General features: G+C 45.6%; 1 protein-coding gene across 1 annotated transcript in view; it reads left to right on the top strand.

Annotated features, from left to right (window-relative positions):
- Positions 1-5,432: 5,432 nt before the first annotated feature.
- The window catches only part of Eip75B (Ecdysone-induced protein 75B), a 68,042-nt gene continuing 55,497 nt past the window's right edge, over positions 5,433-17,977 (top strand). The window contains exon 1 of the mRNA XM_033383211.1: positions 5,433-5,532. Within this exon, the coding sequence (XP_033239102.1) occupies positions 5,448-5,532 (85 nt within the window). The 5' untranslated portion in view covers positions 5,433-5,447. The remainder of the gene's footprint in view (positions 5,533-17,977) is intronic.

The following is a 17,977-nucleotide window of genomic DNA, read 5'->3' as shown; positions in this document are numbered from 1 at the left end:
AGTGAAAGCAGAGGAATGCCCCAAAATGAACGAAATTTGAACAAAACGCCAATCCATCTTCTCGTGTGGGGGGAGGGGGGTGTGAAGAGGGGGTTGGGTGGCTGCTTGTGGGTGTTTACGGACTGCCTCAATACTTCCTCGAAAGCTTTTCCGCATAATTTTCTCCCTGCCCCCAGTCCCTGCCCCTAGCACCGGCCCCCTTCCACCAAAACAGCAACAAATGTCGCACGCGCTGCTCAAAATAAAGAGGAACTGCTGATTAAATATATATGTACACCTAATGCCATGACACACACGAGCATTCAGTATATACCGACAATAAATATACCAAAATATAACCACATTCGTGTACACACGAGTGTGTGTGTGTGTGTGTGCGTACAGCTGTGGCCAATGGAATAGCAGCATTACTGAAGCGGATACGGCTATTCCCATCTGAACTTTCGTTTCAACAAGGATTCAAGAAGGATCCTGGCTGGGCCTGGCTCTGGCTTCGACTTTCGCAAAAAAACGGAAACATTTTCCTTCATTTAATACCAGAAAACGAATCTAAATCGTAAAAGGAAATGTACTTGATTGATGACTTGATTTACAGCATTACCTGAGGAATTTAGCCCCCTTATCGATCCATTGGAATAAGATCCCTGCTCTACCTAAAATAACAGAGAATTTTGTGCGCCCAACAGACGGCAGAAGAGACAACTCTCGCCTAAGAGAGGACCACAATTCGTGGTCCTAGGTCGGGCATGGGGACCTAAGAAAGTGAAAACGCAAAAGTAAGTGAAAACCGGAGCCAGCCTTTGGGCTTCCCTATTCTGTTGACCGCAATTGTTGGGGCAGAAAGAAAGAAACGAAACGTAACGAAAGCAGAACCGAAGCAGGCACGAGCCAGCGAACCAAGCGCTGTCGGCGTCGCAGTCGCCGCCGCTGGCCGAGCGAGAAAATAGGTGAACGACCGTCGATAATGCGCGACCTTCAAAATAATCTGGGCCAAGTGCTGTCCCAGTGTGCGACTGTGTGCGGTCGGTCTCTGGGTCTCTGGGTCTCTCTGTGCGAGCACGCACTCTCTCCCACTCGCACTCGCACTCCCACTCGCACTCGCACTCTCCCTACAGAAGGCAGCCCAGCCCAACCCAACAGCCGAGTGGGAGAGTGAGTGACGCTCTCGCTTTGTTGTCTGCTGTTTGGGGAATACAGATGATATTTACGGATTATATTATACGCGCATTCTATTCTATTTTCCATTTTATGCGCTTCCTAACACAAATTTGGGCAATGAATATTTGGCTTTCCCAGGAAATATGTGAAGGTAATCGCTGGTTTCTAAGAACAACTTTTCGAATAAAACCCACAAGATATCAAGAGGAAGCATGGGCTTTGAGCTTCGTTTCTTAAAATTTGGTTTTCCTTAAAAGTTAATCTTCGAATGGAATCAAATTTACAAAGAAATCGCCTTATGGTGTTATGACATTAGACTTTTGCTCACTTTGTGACGTAGGGACCGAGAGATGGCCCTTCTTTCGTCCATCAGTCGTAGGTCTGAGGCTCTGTTTGATATTTACCAACACTCAACGCGCTCACTCTCAGTGCAGGCTTTTCCCAAACGGTTTTCTGTGTAAGAAGAGTGTGAGAGATGGCCATCTTCCGACCATCAGTCGTAGGTCTGAGGCTTTGTTTAATGTTTTCCAACACTACGACACTACGGCGGCCCTCATTCGCTCTCAGTGCAGGCCTTTTCCAAACGGTTTTCTAATGTCATAAGGCCATTAGGCCCTCTCCCTCCTACCTCCTCCACTTACAGCTTTCCAAAGCTTACAAAGAGAGCGAGCTTTTCACTCTTTTTGAAGGGCCAAAGTCGTTGCACTCTAACCAGGACAATGACATGGCACACACACACACACACGCACACACAGAACTATGCCAAGTACCGTTAGATGGGCATTTTGGCAAGACTTTTGAAATTCATTCGCTTTCATTATATTTTATTTGGTCTTCAATTAAGAAAAAAAAACACCAAAAAATCCATTGGTTCCTTCAGATTTCCATGCTGCAGGGGATAGGCGGTTGGGTGGAGGGTGGTTGGGGGTTGGGGGTGTACAGGTCAGGTCCTTGGACGATTTCCTTCGCCCCAGAGTTGCATAGACATCGAAGGTTATGGATGTGTGGCTCTGCAGTTATTTTTCGCCTGTGTAGTCCCCAAAAACTAAAGGATTAATTTCCAGAATTCTCTCCTTTGGCCGCCCCCCCAAAACCCCAAGGACTGTCCGTGCCACCTTCCATTTACCGTGTATTTCTCCATTAAGCGATCCGGCACTCTCCGGCGCTCTCTTAACGGCTTGTGTGCTGGGGCCTAATCGAATCAGCAGCGAATTGCTTGTGGGCTAAGTGCTTTTTATTCTCACACCGTTTGGCGCCTAACACCTTTAATGGAGCACCAGCAGCGGGCCCAGCCCACACCCAGAGCCGGAGTGCAGGCTTCAACGACTGACCCTGAACCCGTGCAACGACACAGAAACTCTTGCCTGCCTCTTGTCGCGCGATGCTGGCTGCCGATTGTGCAACATGCGGCGCAAGCTTGCCAGCCAAATTGAGGGCAGACCCAGAGGCAGCAGCAGCAGCAGCAGCAGCAGTGCACCGAGTGGGCGGAGATAACCCAGGCGCCCCCCTGCTCCCCCCTCCCTGCTCCGCTCACCGCTTGTGTGGGGAGTTGCAGCAATGAAAAGTTCAAATGCGTTCGCTGACATTTTGCCACAGAGCACAGAGCTCTCAATGTCGCTCGACAGAGAATGGAGGAGCAGAACGAGAAGGTGGCAGGACAAGCCCAATGTAGCTCAAGGATCCCCCCCCCCCCCACACCCCTCGGAAACCACAGACGTAGACTCTTACCTAAACGAAACATTGACTTTTGTGCGGCTGCCTGGTGGTGGTTCGTCCTGGCTCTTGATACGATTTCTATGGATTTTCCAAGTGTTGCACAATAAGCAGAGATGATCCCCAGATGTGGCTGCTCTCCACTGCCCTTCTCACGGCTCGTCGCCTCTCGATTCGTCAACGCGCGCGCTCGGCCTTGAATAATATTCCTCTGTCATTGGGCATTTTTACAGTTCATTTAACTCTGTCTCTCTCTCTCTCTCGCTCTGGCAGGACAACGTCAAAGCTGAGGCTTCTGTTGCCAACCGGTGGAGTCCCCCCTACCCCACCACCCCCCGTCCCCCGTTCGAGGCCAAAGGCAATCAGACTTGGAATTTGGTCGGTTCTTCGTTGCGGCCAAAAGAGCTTTGCGTTTATTTTAGAACCTGATAGTTTCCCATTTGGCTAAATGTTCTGCCCCAACCCCCCCTCCCCACCGCCAAGGAACCACAACACATACCGTCTGGGGGCCATAACCAAGAGACATGGAGCGATGGAGCTAAGAGGAGGCTGGGGCCACAAATGATGATGCATTCTCTGTGGAAATCTCGGCAATGCTTTAAGGAGGTACCACACGGCATTTCATTAACAATTGATTGGAAATCCCTTCGGCTTTTTCCATTTCGTACTAGAAAATGTTCAAGAAAATAAGGAAAAAGCCCAGTTTTAAGAAAATATTTTGTCTTATATTTTAATATTAGTTGGGTAGCCCTGAGAATTACGGCCATCGAACGGTTAGGGACCCTGACGTCACCCAAGTGGTATTGGGGGAATTCCCTTCTTGTGGAAATTTAAGGGGATTACATTTTTTGCAATAGAAATGTGTTTATATTCGTTTTTTCAACGTTTCCTAATTTGTTCCCCTAGTTTTAATAGGTTTCAGAGACAAAAAACCAATCACCTGTTTTTGCATACGATCAATGTCACGGTTTTTTGAGGAACCTATCTGTCGTGTAAAACCAGAGTTACGTGTATACCGTTAGCCGAGATTGGAACAATTTTCTGGGACCTTTTTATAGAGAGTTTGGGGATAAACTTTTATCAAGAATCATCCTTCTTATCGGAGATAATACTAAAAAGGAAAAAGTGTCTATAAAAATACCAAAAAAAAAGTTAAATTTTGATTAAATCAATAGGTACACACATCTACATAAAATATTGAACATTTACTGACACTGTAGCTTTTATATGGATCATTTTTTTGTGACGGAACTGCAACACATTGACCAACAAAATATACCACTAGAAATTTTGTTTTAATTTTGTGAAGATAAAAATCTGTTTTTATTGCCATGCTGGACTTTTTTGAGGGGAATACTACTAAATACTACTCTATAAATGGCTAAATGGCTGAAAAATATTATATTTTTTAGCTTTGCTTGAAAAAGTCATGGCTTTTTGGCTTTTGGCAAATTCTGTATATAAATACCATTTTGTAAATATTTCCCCCAATATGTGTTGCATTTAGTTCCCATTTTTTCAAATCTGCGCGGCCACGTGGTGTGCCAGCTGTTGTCCCTCTCTAGCCTGTGTGGCAGATAAAAGCTCTACTCGACTGCTTGCAAGCAGGGGACGTCCATTACAGCTTTTGCCAAGCAGTGCCGAAGCCACATGGCGACCAAGCAAACCGGCGGCGCGCCGAAGCAACAACAAAACGAAGGGTAGGGGAAGGGGTGAGGATGCGGGGGGGAAAGAAAGCATAGAAGCAGAGCAGAGCAGAGCAGCTGATAGAAAAATGTTGTTGCTGGCTGCGGGCTGCTGGCCTGCTGCCTGCTGCCTGCTGTGTGGCACTGTGTGACGCTGTGTGGTTGTTGTTTGTGTTGTTGTAGCGGTTTGTTCTGCCTCTGCATTCGGCTTTGGCGCTTGGCGCTTTGGCGCCTGTTGTTTTGCTTATTATTCTGCGTTCTCCACTCGCTGCGCGTGTTCGTGCCTTTCCAAGAGACTCTGCTTTGGCGCTCAAAAAAAAAAACCGAAATATACAAAATTCGAAATTAAATCAAAAGTATTTTTTTTTCTGTTCTGAGGATTCCAAAGGAGCGGGAGAGAGAGAGAGAGATAGAAAAGTCTTTGAATCTGTGACTAAGCGTGGATAATGTTTCATCAAATTGTGGCATTCATCAGATGAAAATGCATAAAGACCTGTCCAAAAATAAAACACGCAAAAAATTCTCCAACATCTTGTGATATTTCCAGTGCACAATCGAAAGAACAAAAACAAAAAAAAAAGCAAAAACTTAGCCCAAAGTTTGAAATTTGAAATTAGTGGAATCTTACGGGTGTATCTAGAATATAGACTATAATAGTACTATAGTTAGCTAAACAATTCTCACAAAAGGTGCCATATATTACGGAGAGAGACAGAGATAGAGAGAGATATAGCATTGCCTTTACTCGTACAAATTAGAGAAATCGTGTGAAACAAATTTATAGATCAATCAAACAACAATCAAACAATTCCAAAACAATACTAAAACGTAATTAGCAAATCCCGATTCCAATTATCCTCGACCATAACCCACACCCAAATCCACGGCGCCATGACGGTGGGCAGTCGGGAGGATCTGTTCGCTCAGGCCAAGCATATCGATGATACGGAACGTCTGATTGGACGTGTTCTAGCTGGTGAGTGGAGATCCATTTTGGGTTGGGGGCCCTAACGGCAACTAAGGATATCCCCCTCTATAGGGAAGCCTGGTCCACATTTGATCCCCAATAGTTCACTCTTCCCTTTCCCCCTCTCTGGTTAAAGGTATATATATGCCCCACCTACGCTGGGCTCTCGTACGAATTTCACTTTCTATCTTTCTATTTGTCTATCTATCGGGTTGGCTGGCTGGGCTCCTTCCTCCATGTTTGAAATGTATGTATTTTTGGCACTTGCTCGGCGGTCGTTGAACCCATTAACCCAAATTGTTCCTTTTGTGCAAAAACAAAGAGCAAACGCAACAAGCTACAGCTACAGAGCGAGAGAGAGAGAGAGATGTATTTACTTGTGGCTTTTGCTGGGCCTGGCAGGCACCTAATATTTATCTATCCTGAATAATTAGTGGCATGCGAAGACTGTTTGTAGAAATTATGATTAATTTTTTTTTTTTGCAGCATAATCAAATTATTTATAAATGACAAACCAGAGAGAGAGAGATAGAGTGTAGAATCCGCAAGACCTGGCCAAACCAGGCAGCCGCTGCTCTGCCCAACAGCCCACGACTGCTGCTTCGTTTGGCCAGTGCTCAGGCGAGAGAGCAACGCAACGACGAAACGAAAGTAAAAGCACGAACCGACAGCCGACAGCCGACAAGCGACAAGCGAAGCGAACTGAACCGAGCGACCGACCGACCGACCGACCGACGACGATATCAGCAAATGTTTCTGCTGTAAAATCTAGGCCAGGGACGCTGCGGTCGTTGAACTTGGCAAATGTACGGGACCCAAAGCCAGAGGCCCGTGGATTGAGAGGGAGAGCGACAGAGAGAGAGAGAGAGAGAGGGAGAGTGTGTGGTGTGGTGTGTAAGAGAGGAATTTCGCTTTCAATTGTTTGAATTAATTGATCTAGGAATTAACTGGGGAATTACTTGGGGATGTTGTAACTGTTGCACACACACACCTATACACCTACACACCTATACACCTACACCTATACACCTACACACACACGTGCCTTGTATTTAGGGCATTTGTTGACATTTTGCGGCATTTATCTTGTTGTCTGTCGGAGATTTATGGCCCCACGATATTGTGTGCCGTCTTTTTTTTGCACTTGGACTCGGACTTTATTCTTTTTTTTTTACCAAATTTTAACCAACTAAAAACCATACACAAAAAACCTACAAAAATTAAATTAAATCCAATTAAAGCTTAAAACTAAAACGATTCCATGATTAAATATCTTCAGTTTTTGTTCTTTATTCACTTACATTTACTGCTTCGTTTCTGTCCGGGCCCTCAGTCATCGTCCTAAAAATAACAAGAATATTCAATAATAATAATCATTTGTCAAATTTCTAAGGAAATATGTAAAATGTAGGTTTTTTTCATATATATATTTTGTATGTAGTTCTAAGTGTTTTTTTTTTTTTGAGAGCCCCCCCGTCCGATTAGATAAGGGAAAGCCGACAGACCCCAATAGCGGCGTAGCTGATACGCCTTCCCCTCAGCCCTGCCCTGCTCCTCGAGCTACTTGAAACTGTCGAAAAGAACTTTTGGGTGAGAGACGTGGTAGAAATGGAATTACCAAACCCGATCTAAGCCGCCCTTAACCCCTGACCTGCCCTGTCCTGCCGTGCCCTGTCCTGCCCTGTCCTGTCCACAGAACGAAGCTTTTCCACCCCCAAAAACAGGCTAGGCGGGCTGTCCCACTCCCACTCTCTCCCACTCTCTCGCTCTCTCTCAGGCTTATCGCTAGGCACTCTCTTGCTCTGCCTCCCGCCTGCGGGGCTCTAGGCATACTGTGGCTTTGGCCTTGGAATCGTTGTGGCGTTCATTGACCTGCTGCCGCTCCTCATAGTTTGGGTTTGTTTTTTCATTGCTCTCGTATCTGTGTGTGTGTGTGTGTGTGTGTGTTTATTTCTATTATCGTGATAGTCGTCGATGTGCGGGGCGATATGATGCCAGCCAGCCGCCACATATGACCTAATAAAATATTGTGTGTGTGCTGTTTTGCTTCTTTTCTGCTCTGCCAACATTCGAGGGGGCGGGACGGGGGGTGGCAGCAAAGGAGCAGTAGATTGGGAGCTTAATGAAGGGGTTCTTATGAATCAACCTCCCAGCACCGCCCCATATTCATTGCACTTTCAATAGGAAATCCCATTTGTCTGTCAACTGCAGCGCAGACATTTTCCACATTTTCTGGTGACAGGATGAGCGAGAGACAGAGAGAGAGGGACTCCCTCCCATATTACTCATACGTAGAGACAGAGAGAGAGAGAGAGAGTGGGGCTAAATGCATCATCATTCGCTTTTTTGGGCCAATGTACGACCTTCCCCCCAACAGCAGCTGTGTGTGGGGGGGGGGGAGGGGTGCAGCATCGACTACGGTGGACCGGACCCCGTTTCACCTTGACGACGCTCCTGCCAGAGCTTTGATAGTCGGGGGCTTCTGTGCTCTGTTGTCTATTGTGTGTGTGTGTGTGTGTTTGTGTGTGTGTTTGTGTGGCATGCCCCTGAATCAGAATTTGCTTAACTGTTTTTTCTGTTTGCTCAGACCAGATTGTGAGTGGATGGCTAAAAGTTCTTGGCCTGGTGGGGAAAAACCGAAGGCCAAAATGATTGCGAATTGATTTGACAATCGCATTTTTCTGAAGATCAAAGATCAACGTGGAAGGAAAACGTCGTAGTGGTTCAGATCTTGAACGCTAGAGGGGTTCACAATCAAAACCATCTGACTAATGCTTGAATTGGAGGGCAATCAGCACTTTCGGATGAGCGGAATTTGCAATATTTGACTAAAAGCAGTCGATATATCACGATATTCTCTTTGCAATCTCCATTTCCAATAACTAATCACAAATATTTGCTTTTCCTTTTTCGTTTCAGGTAAGTCAAGCCGCAATCGATGATCAATCACGTCTGTAATCCCTCAATCTGCCCCATCCCTCCATGTAAGTCAAAGTCAATTAGCTCTCAGGCCCCGACTCGACTCGACTCTCAATTGATTGGTGAATGTCATTAAAGGTTTTTCACCTGCCCCAGAGCCGCATTTAGCAGCCTTGCCACAGCTAAAAACTGAGTCAAATAACTCATAAAAATAAATGTCTGAGTGTGTGTGTGTGCCTCTACAGATATCTACAGAAACGAGACATGACTAGAGCCCCACACGATTTGCATTTTGCAGTCAGCGAGAGAGTGAGAGAGTGAGAGAGAGCGCTACAATCCATGCAATAAATAGCATAATTTTTTCTAATGTCATTTTTGTTCGTTATTCGTTTGCTTTTGGTATACCTGTTAAACGAACAAAGGTAGGGCATATACCCAGGAGGGTTAGCTCTTCCGCTACCAAAAAAAAGTGGAATTTTTCTACCGAAAATCATTTGAATAGTCACCAAAAGCTGACAAACACACATCTTTTGTCGCTAAAATATCTGTATCCATGTATCTGTGAATCACAAGTATCTAATAGTCGTAATACTATCAACTATAAAGCTCTTCCATATGCATTTGTTAGGCGAAACTGAACTCGGGCGAGAGTTGAATGCACGGGCAGCATTGTAAAGCAATAACCTCGATCTAAATTTACACATAGATACAAGCCACACACACGGACACACACACACACACACACACACACAGGCACATGCACCACCAGCTGCAGCTGAAATTTTGTCATAGCTTCGTCTGTGCGGCTGAACTTGCACTCAATTTGTGTGCTAGACGACACAGACAGATGCAGACGCAGACGCACACACAGCGTAGCATGCAGCATGGGGCAAAGCTTTCCTAGCGGCAGAGCTTTACGATTGGCTATCTATGGCGAACGGAAATGACAGTGTGCTTCGTGTTGGGCAAAAGCTGTAGCTACCTCTCTCGCTCTTTTTGGTGTAGATGGAACCATTGGGCCATTGATAATACTTAGATCGTTGCTCGATCTATGGTCTGGAAGACTTTAAGACTGAAGTTTCCAGAGAACTCTCTAGAGAAGCCACAAAAGAGAGGACTAGAACCCTAAGAGAAGATATCACTGGGCTTTGAAGATTGAATAGAAAGAATGGCAATAGAAATAAATGAATAGAAATACTTAGAATACAGTCATCAATAGAATTCCGTGAGTAAGCCAAACTGCCACCCAAAAACTGATGCCCATGGTGTACATTTTCAATGAAGGACTCAATGGTCCACCCCCTGAAACCATTGAATGGCATAACCTCCTCTTCTCCAACTCCCTTTCATTACTTCAATCACCCTGGACAAGCAGCTTAATGCAATTTCGTCAGTTCCCAATATTCAAAGATCTTAAAATATACCCCCGTGCACACACCCACTGCCACACTGCCACTGCCACCCACTGACTCTCAGAGCTTCTCTTTGAATAGAATCACACACACACACAGACAGACATGCAGATACGGGCATACTGCATACTCGTGTATGTATAATTTTTTAGAGGTTATTTCGAAGCGGGTCAATTCAGGCCATTCGCCCTGCCAGCCAGCGACAATGTCTCACAAAATGAGCTTGTGGCTCGGCAGCGGGGAGCGGGGCGGGGCAAGGGGGCGCACAGGCAACCTTGCAGTGCATTTTCATAGAGCGGAGAGCCGAGTGTTATCTCTCAGTGTGTGTGTGTGTGTGTGTATAGAGCACCAACTGCACGTGACCTCGTTGCATGTGGCGACCGACTGTTTGCTGTCTCTTTCGCACCCTATACTTCTATCGTCTATCCCCCGTCCCTTTCTTGCATTGGCTCGAATTGTATGCACATTTTTTTATGCTGCCGCTGCCGCTGCTGCTGCCACTGCTGCTGCTGCTGCTGCTGCTGTTGCCTAGCCTAGCGCACAAATTGAAGTCGACAAACGTTCATGAACTCAATTTCGGTTTTTCCTTCGAAAAAACTGCAATGACGTCAAAGAGCAACTGTAAATTGTTATGAGAGAGCTTTTTTGGCCAGTCTAGAAGCTTGGCAGAATATGCTTTGATTTGATTAGGAATATGAATAATATTTTGTTGCAAGTACATGTACATACATATATTCGAAAGTCGAATGAAATCTTTTTTTACATTTGAAATTTGAATTTAACGAACGGTTGGTGGTGGCGCCATCTGGCAACTGTTGGCGGGCCTGGAAAACATCTCTGCTGTTAAGGTGCAGAAGCTTGCCGCTTGGGGGCGCCTTTGCAATACGATAAAAAAAGCTTTCCTCTGTTTCCCTGTTACGTTACGTTACAAATAATATAAACAGAATATAAAAGCAAAACAATAATAATAAAATTTCTTCGCCATTTGCTGCCTTTAGCTCCACGCACACATGCAAGTAAATGGTTTTGGAAATTACGATTACGATTAGCTGAGGTCAGCCCTCCCACGATGTTTGCATATTTTGATCAAGTGCAAGTTCACATACTAAACGAGAGAGAGAGAGAGAGGGCCTCGAATGCCTCAGCTTTTACTAGCGCTCATCGCTTTTTTCTGATTCCTTTTCTATGCGCTTGCATGAATGAGTTAGAGAGAGAGGGAAAACTGCGCGCCCTTTTTGCATATTTTTTCACGTGACCAAACGCACATGATACAAATTAATTAATGGATAAAATATGTCTTTAATTGTATAGTATATGCATACATACATATCTAATACAATCCGTGGATTTTCTATGGCATTTTGCCGGCGGCTTCGCCCCCGCACCTGATCGCTCACTTTCGCCTGGGATTTTGGTACATATTTTATGTTTATTCACTTCTAGACTTCACTGCACAATTTTAGTGTTTTATTTTTCACGTTTTTCCGGCGTTTTCACGGCCCGAAACGGGGAGCTGGCTGGAAAACGCGCGCTTTGGCCGGTTGAAAAAATTAGAGTGGGAGAGAGCGAGAGAGTGGCAGATGCGTACGTGACTTGGGCGCTTCCCATTCCCATGCTTCCAGGCTCTCCTTTTGGTCCACTTCCTAATTGCTGGCACATTCCATGCTCTCCGGCGGCTGCTGCTGCTCGTCCTATTCGCTCTCTTATTGGACTTTTTAATGCAAAGGCGGATCGAAGGGACGCGACACCTGTGGGTGGGTAAGTGTTATGGAGAGTGGGGAGTGAGAGGAGAGGGTTACGCTGCTTTAGTGCTCTCTCATTCATTATTTTTCCGCCTCCTGCTGCTAGAGTGAAAGAGAGGCTCAGTGGAAATTGCATTTCGTGGCTGGCTCTCTCACAGATCGAACGGCACCCGGTTGATGGGAGTAGCTGTGGAAAGAGAGGAGGAGGAGGAAAAGTATTCAAAATCGCTGCACATTGAAGTCTTTTCTGTATCTAATCTCTGAATGTCCATAGATCTAACGCATCATTGATGGTTCTCTAGCCACTGGTTGCCCATTCTATATTCTCCACTTTCCTATTCAACTGCGCATTCGGATCGCATAGATCTGAGGCTGATCTGAGGCTGATCTCAAATTCAAATTGCAATCGATCCGAACCCTTTTCGTTGGATTTATTTCCTTTTTGTGGGTGGGGGAGGGGGAGGGGGAGTAGGGGGCGGAGAGAACTTTATGCGCATTGCAAATTCTGTTTGGGCCCTTACACTTAAGTGATTCTCAATGCGGGATCGCAGAGCTCTACCTTCACTCTCTCCGTCTCTCCCCGCCTCTCTCCCCTTCTGTCCCTACCCTACCTCTCCGATTCGATTCCTACTCTTTGGCAGCTTTTCTCCTTTGGCTTCTTTCAAGGTTGTTCGGACATTGACATTTTCATTATTTTGTGTGCTGTGTGGTGTGTTCTTTATACATATATATATTGTGTTTTTTTTGTTGTTTTTTTTTTGTATTTTGGCAAAATAAACGTTTGGTTTTTGGTTGTGCTGCTGCTGGTTCTGCTTCTGGCTCTTCGTTTTTTGGTGCGTGTTCTTCTTGTTTTGCCTCTCACCTCTCTCCCCTCTTCCTCTTCCTCTTGCTCTTTTTCTTTGTATTTTTTGTGTTTTTTTTTTTATGTTGCCCGCATAAAATTCGAAGTTGATCCAAAGTTGTTTCCATACCCCATTCTTTTTTTTTATTTTTTGTTCTTTTTTTTTTGTGGTTTGTGTCCGTCCGTCTTTCATTTCTCTTTCGTTGCTGGGGAGCCCTGTCCGTCCTCCTCCAAAATGGCGTCGGAGGTGGTGGTGCTGCCGCGTGCCACGTAACTCCCCTCCATTTTCTAGGGCACTCTGTCGGCCGCCTTCCGCCTTTATCTGTTCGATTGGGGTTGGGCATGGGCATGGGCATGGGGATACTCGTATTTGAGCATTTCCAACACGTTCTAGCCCTTGACTTTGAAATCGAGTTGGGGTTTTGGGTTGGCTTTCGATTCGGATTGGGTTTGGGCTGGGTACATTTCGGGTGTAGACTTCCTCCTTCTTTTGTGCCGAAGTTCAAGTTCGTTTTACGCATTTTAATCATTTGAATTTTGTTTTTTTTTTGGTTTGTCGGCGCCCCTGAGGCAATTGTAATTGACACTTGAGTATGCCACACCAGACAGGCAGAAGCAAGGGGTAGGGGCAGCGGGTCTTTGCCTGGCAACTGAGCCATGACTTGGCCAAAAGCACACACACACACACACACACACACAGAGACAGTCCAACTTTAAACAAAAAATTACTTGAACTCTCCTAATTACGCGAATTACGATTGTCTATGTGCTATGACTATGCGGAATATTCTCATAATTTTTAATAGGCTTTTTGCCATTCGAAACTTCAAAGTCCCGAGATATGGCAGACCAGATGACATCATCGGCGGCCATCAGTTGAACAATTTAGGCTCCACTTTTCATCACATTAATCATTAAAAAGAGCGCCACGCACAAATCATTAACCAACACTGACATTAGAACCGACAAAAGACCTGAGCCAGAGCAAAAGTCGAAGCGAGAGATCGCAGATCTCCAGCAGAGTGTGGGTGGAAAGATGATTCCAAAATTGAGGTATGATCTACGTATGATCTAGGAACCAAATCAGAAATTCCTACCGTCTTGACTCTACCCAAAAACACACAAAAAAAAACAAAACAAAACAAACATTTCCCCTGAAGATGAGATCCCCATTAACCCATTTCACTTGACCGAAACGCAGACGGGGAGCGGAGCCCAAATAAAGAAAGCAGGCCATGGCCAGGGCCACCGCAGAGGCAGGTTACATAACCAAGAAGAAAGTAGCAGAGCGAGAGAGAGAGCGAGTAGAACACAAAGAGAAAGCAGAGGCAGACGGGACAGCACTTACAGCGATCCGATACCAACTTTTGATTTCAACATCAGCAAAGAAGAACGCATGCCCGACACCCTGTAGCCCTGCGGGTGCAAGGGGTATGCGAATGGGGTATGAACGGCAGAACCCTCTCCGTGTAGGGGGTACCTTCTGGTCGAGTACTAGTCTTGAGGTGCGACTGAGAAAGAGATGAACAGAGTTTTCGATGAGATAACACAACCGAAACGAAAAAGTCGTGGAACAACTTTCCGTTTTTGTTTTTTTTTTTTTTGGTGGGGGGGGGAACATAAAATATTAGAATTCCACATAAAGATTGTTTCGCACATTCTAAGGCTGTCGATTATCGTCATAAAGCATTTAGCTTCAACTTTAACCTTCGCGGCGTGCTCTGACCCCTGTGTGGGCAAATTAAATTTGCTTTGGCCTCCCCGTCCGATCATCGACAGAGTTTTGTTTGAACAAGTTTTCAACAGTTAATTAGAGGAAGGCATAAACTGGTTCTCCCAGCAGCCCAGGAAAACAAAAGCAACAACAGCAACAAAAACAAGCAGGTTAATACTAGCATTGCTTTTACACCCGCACAGCAATCAAAGGGTTAATGCTGCTACCTCCCTCCCTCCCTCGCGCCACGACGCGCTCTTTCGAATTCGTTCTAGTTTTAGGCGAGAGCGAGCAACGCAACGCAATGCTTCGCTTCGTTTCGCTTCGCCTCGGGAGAGGCGGCAAACGCACGATGATCGTGTGAGAGCAGGGCTTCGTGTGCGTGCGTTGTTTTTGTTTGTGCGCGGCGGCGCGCGTGTGTGTTCGTTCGAGGCGTCGTTTCGTTTCGTTTCGTTTTGTTTCCCATTGTGCGTGCGCATGTTTGTGTGCGTGTGTGCGTAGCAAGTTTACTGACCTTGAACTTCGAAATAATTTTCGGTGTGTTGTATGTACACCGAAAATGAGACCAGGCGGCGCACACACACACACGCACATGGACGCACGCACATTTTAAAATAGAGAATTGGTTGAATTTTTGGGCTATGTAGAATTTCGATTGTTTTTCTAGCACACCAAATCTGTATCTGGCTAAAAATAAGCCAAACGTATCTCAAAGATAAGCACGCTTGCCCCCGCTGCGCGCAAGTTCAATGTAGTTCAATCGATTTGTACTGTAACCTTCGTTGAGACCACCCCCATGCCCCCGCCCCGCGAAAATTAAGGTATAGAACTATCATCAAAAGTTCTCTGAGCGAACTTCCTCAATCAGCGATACACGTTCAGCCATGGGGTTCAGCCTAACCTTCCCATAGGGCACCCACCTGGGTCGTTTGCCCATTCGGTTCACGTGCGATAAGATAACCGCTGGGGCCTGGCCAGATCGCTGAACTTCGGCAAGGGCTTTTCGCCCCCCAAAAGGTACACGGTACACGGTACACGGAAGTGGGCTCCAAGCTTGCGGGGCCCTTCAAATGGGCTCGAAACTGTTCAGATTAGACGCTGTTTATTGGCCTACAGTACGATGTGACTAGTTTTGCCGATAATTTGTTACCTTTCGCGCTCGGCACGCAACTCATTTGGTAGGCGTCCCCCCAGGAATCATTAATTTCTATCTACAGGTGCCCCTCGCGAGGGTAGGCCGTTCTATTCCAATTGGAATAGGTCTGGAACCAGGTCTGGTCTCCATGCTAGCAGGTAGAAGACGGGACCTTCAACAAAAAGGTTTCACTTGATGAATGAACTGTCAGTCGGTGGCAGGGGCTGGGTACCTGTTCTAGGGATATTCGGAAAAACTCTCCCCAGAACTAGAATCCACCGAAAAAATATATTTCCCGCAAAGTGTCATTCCACTTTACGCCTCCCGAAACGCACAAAAATGGCGCTGGGACAGCAAAAGAGAAACGCAGAAAATATGTTAAAGAAGAACCAAAAAAAAAGAACCATAATCGAGGGAAAAGGTAGCATATCTCCATATCCCCCCACCATCCAAAAACAAAAAAAAAAACAACAACAATCGACCAAGTGACTCGGAGGAAATCGGACTCGGACTCGCATTCGGACTCGGTTACGGACTACGATCTCTGGTTTTGTTGGAATCTAGGTTATTACGCCGAAAATAATTAAAAATACAATAAAGCCAGGAAAAAGGGGGGGGGCGTGTCTCTCCTCCCCTCTCTCTGTCTCTGACATTTCGTAAATCATGCAAAATTATTACAAAAGAAACGAATGATCGCAGCGAACGCTTCCTCTTTCGACGGCTCCCCTCTCCGCTCCCCTCGGCTGCTCTGCTGCTCGTCTGTCGTCTCTTTTGGCTTTCTTTGTCTTGGCCAAATTATACAGTCCGCCGCTGTACACGTGTTTCAAGTTCATTGCCAAATTTCGGGCACGACCACAGAGACCAAAGAGATACCAACAACAAAAAAAAGAAACAGATACATTTTTTGGTTTCTGGTGTTTTTTTTCGTGTGGGTTTCTTTTTTCGATTTGGTTTTCGCTTTTCTGGCTTTCTGGCATTCTGGCCTTATAATTCTGCACGCTGACTTGGCCGAAAGCAGGCTTCAGGCCGCTCTTCTGACTGACTGACCGATCTACCGATTCTGCTACCGAGGCACTGATCACTGATCACTGATCACTGATCGTAGCCGGCCCTTTCTCCACATTAGATGATCTGTAATGTTTTGGCGAGTAAAGTCCCACGCCTCGAATGACGCATTTAGTCCGCCAATGTCCCAGCAACGTCATCGGTAATGCCCCACCGAATCTTGTGCCCCTCGATCCACTCCGATCTGCAGCCTCGTTGCGATCATTGCACTTTGCGTCTGCGGTCGAGAGTCTCTCCCTGTCTCTGTTGCTCTTTCGGCATGTTGCAAATTGTTTGACTAAAGAAACAACAACAACAACAACAACAACAAAAACCAGTTTCTGTTGCTGTTGTTGCACTGTGTGGAGCACTGTGGAGTTGTATGGAGTTGAACAACTCGCAAAACTGGAAACGATCGTGCCCCGCGCGCGTCTCCGTCTCCGTCTGTCCGTGCCCGTGTCCGTGTCTGTGGCTGTGTCTGTTTTGTGTTTTGTTGCAAGTTGCATTGAATCGGCGGCGGCGTCGTCGTTGTCGTTGCCGTCGCTGTGGCTCTCTGGTCGGTCAATGGTTCTCTGGTTCATTGCCATTGCGCTGGGGGTAACTAACCCAGCAGGCAACGAGGCATACCACACACCAACAACAACAACTACGACTACAACAACAACTACAACAACTACAACTGCATTAGCAACAAGTTTTTGCATCGTCATTGTCGTTGTCGTTGTTTCGGGCTCGGCTCCAGCCTGGTATTTTGTTGTTAACTGAAGCAAGGACGTTGTCGTTGTCGTTGTTGGTGTCGTTGTTGAGTGTCGTTGTTGAGTGTCGTTGTTGAGTGTGCCTGTGCGTGTGAGTGCTTTTTTTGGGTGCTGTATGAGTGTGCCGCTGGGCCATTCATGTGCGAAAATCAAATCAAATGGAATGACATGACTAAACGATAGTTAAACGATGCTCTCCATGGCTTATACGATGTTTTTCTTTTGGAGTTTTGCTGTTTTCTCTGGCTCTTGTTGTTGTTGTTACTGTCTTTTCTTCGGCTAATCCTCCGCTTGGTTCGTTGACTTACAAATGGTTTTGTCGTTCGGTTTTGTTGCTTGTGGAATTGTGGGATTTTGTTGATTGTTTCGCAGTTTTTGGCATAGACCAAACCAACAAAAAAAACGGAGTTTGTGCGTCATGGAAAATAATGAATTATAGATTTTAGGTAGATATTAATATCTAAAAACAAAAAAGCCCAACGTAAAAAATCGCATATTTTTAATTTTTTTTATTGAAAAATAATGTTTGAATTTCCAAAATAATTCTTGTTTATTTTTTTTAATAATTTCTTTTTTTTATTGAAAATAAATGTTTGAATCTCCAAAATAATTATTGTTTTCCTTTAACGAAAATAGTTTTCCTTATGGTGGAAAATTCTTGTATATTATCCAAAAATTAACGACCTTTTGCACTCGCTCTCTCTTCTTTCTCTCTCTCTCTCTCCTTGAAACACAACCCTGCCCATCGTGTGACTCAGTGATTCGCTCAGTTCATGAACTCCCCCTGGCATAAACGATGTGTCGATGGGGGCAAGGGGGAGGGGGGATTCATTGCCCCCTAAACACATTTCGCAAGACCTTCTTCCTAAGAACAGAAACAGAATGAATTGCG

This window comes from Drosophila pseudoobscura, chromosome X (assembly GCF_009870125.1).
Source record: "Drosophila pseudoobscura strain MV-25-SWS-2005 chromosome X, UCI_Dpse_MV25, whole genome shotgun sequence".
NCBI lineage: Eukaryota > Metazoa > Arthropoda > Insecta > Diptera > Drosophilidae > Drosophila > Drosophila pseudoobscura.
Note: the sequence above shows the minus strand (reverse complement) of the source record. Positions and strands in the feature narration are given on the sequence as shown.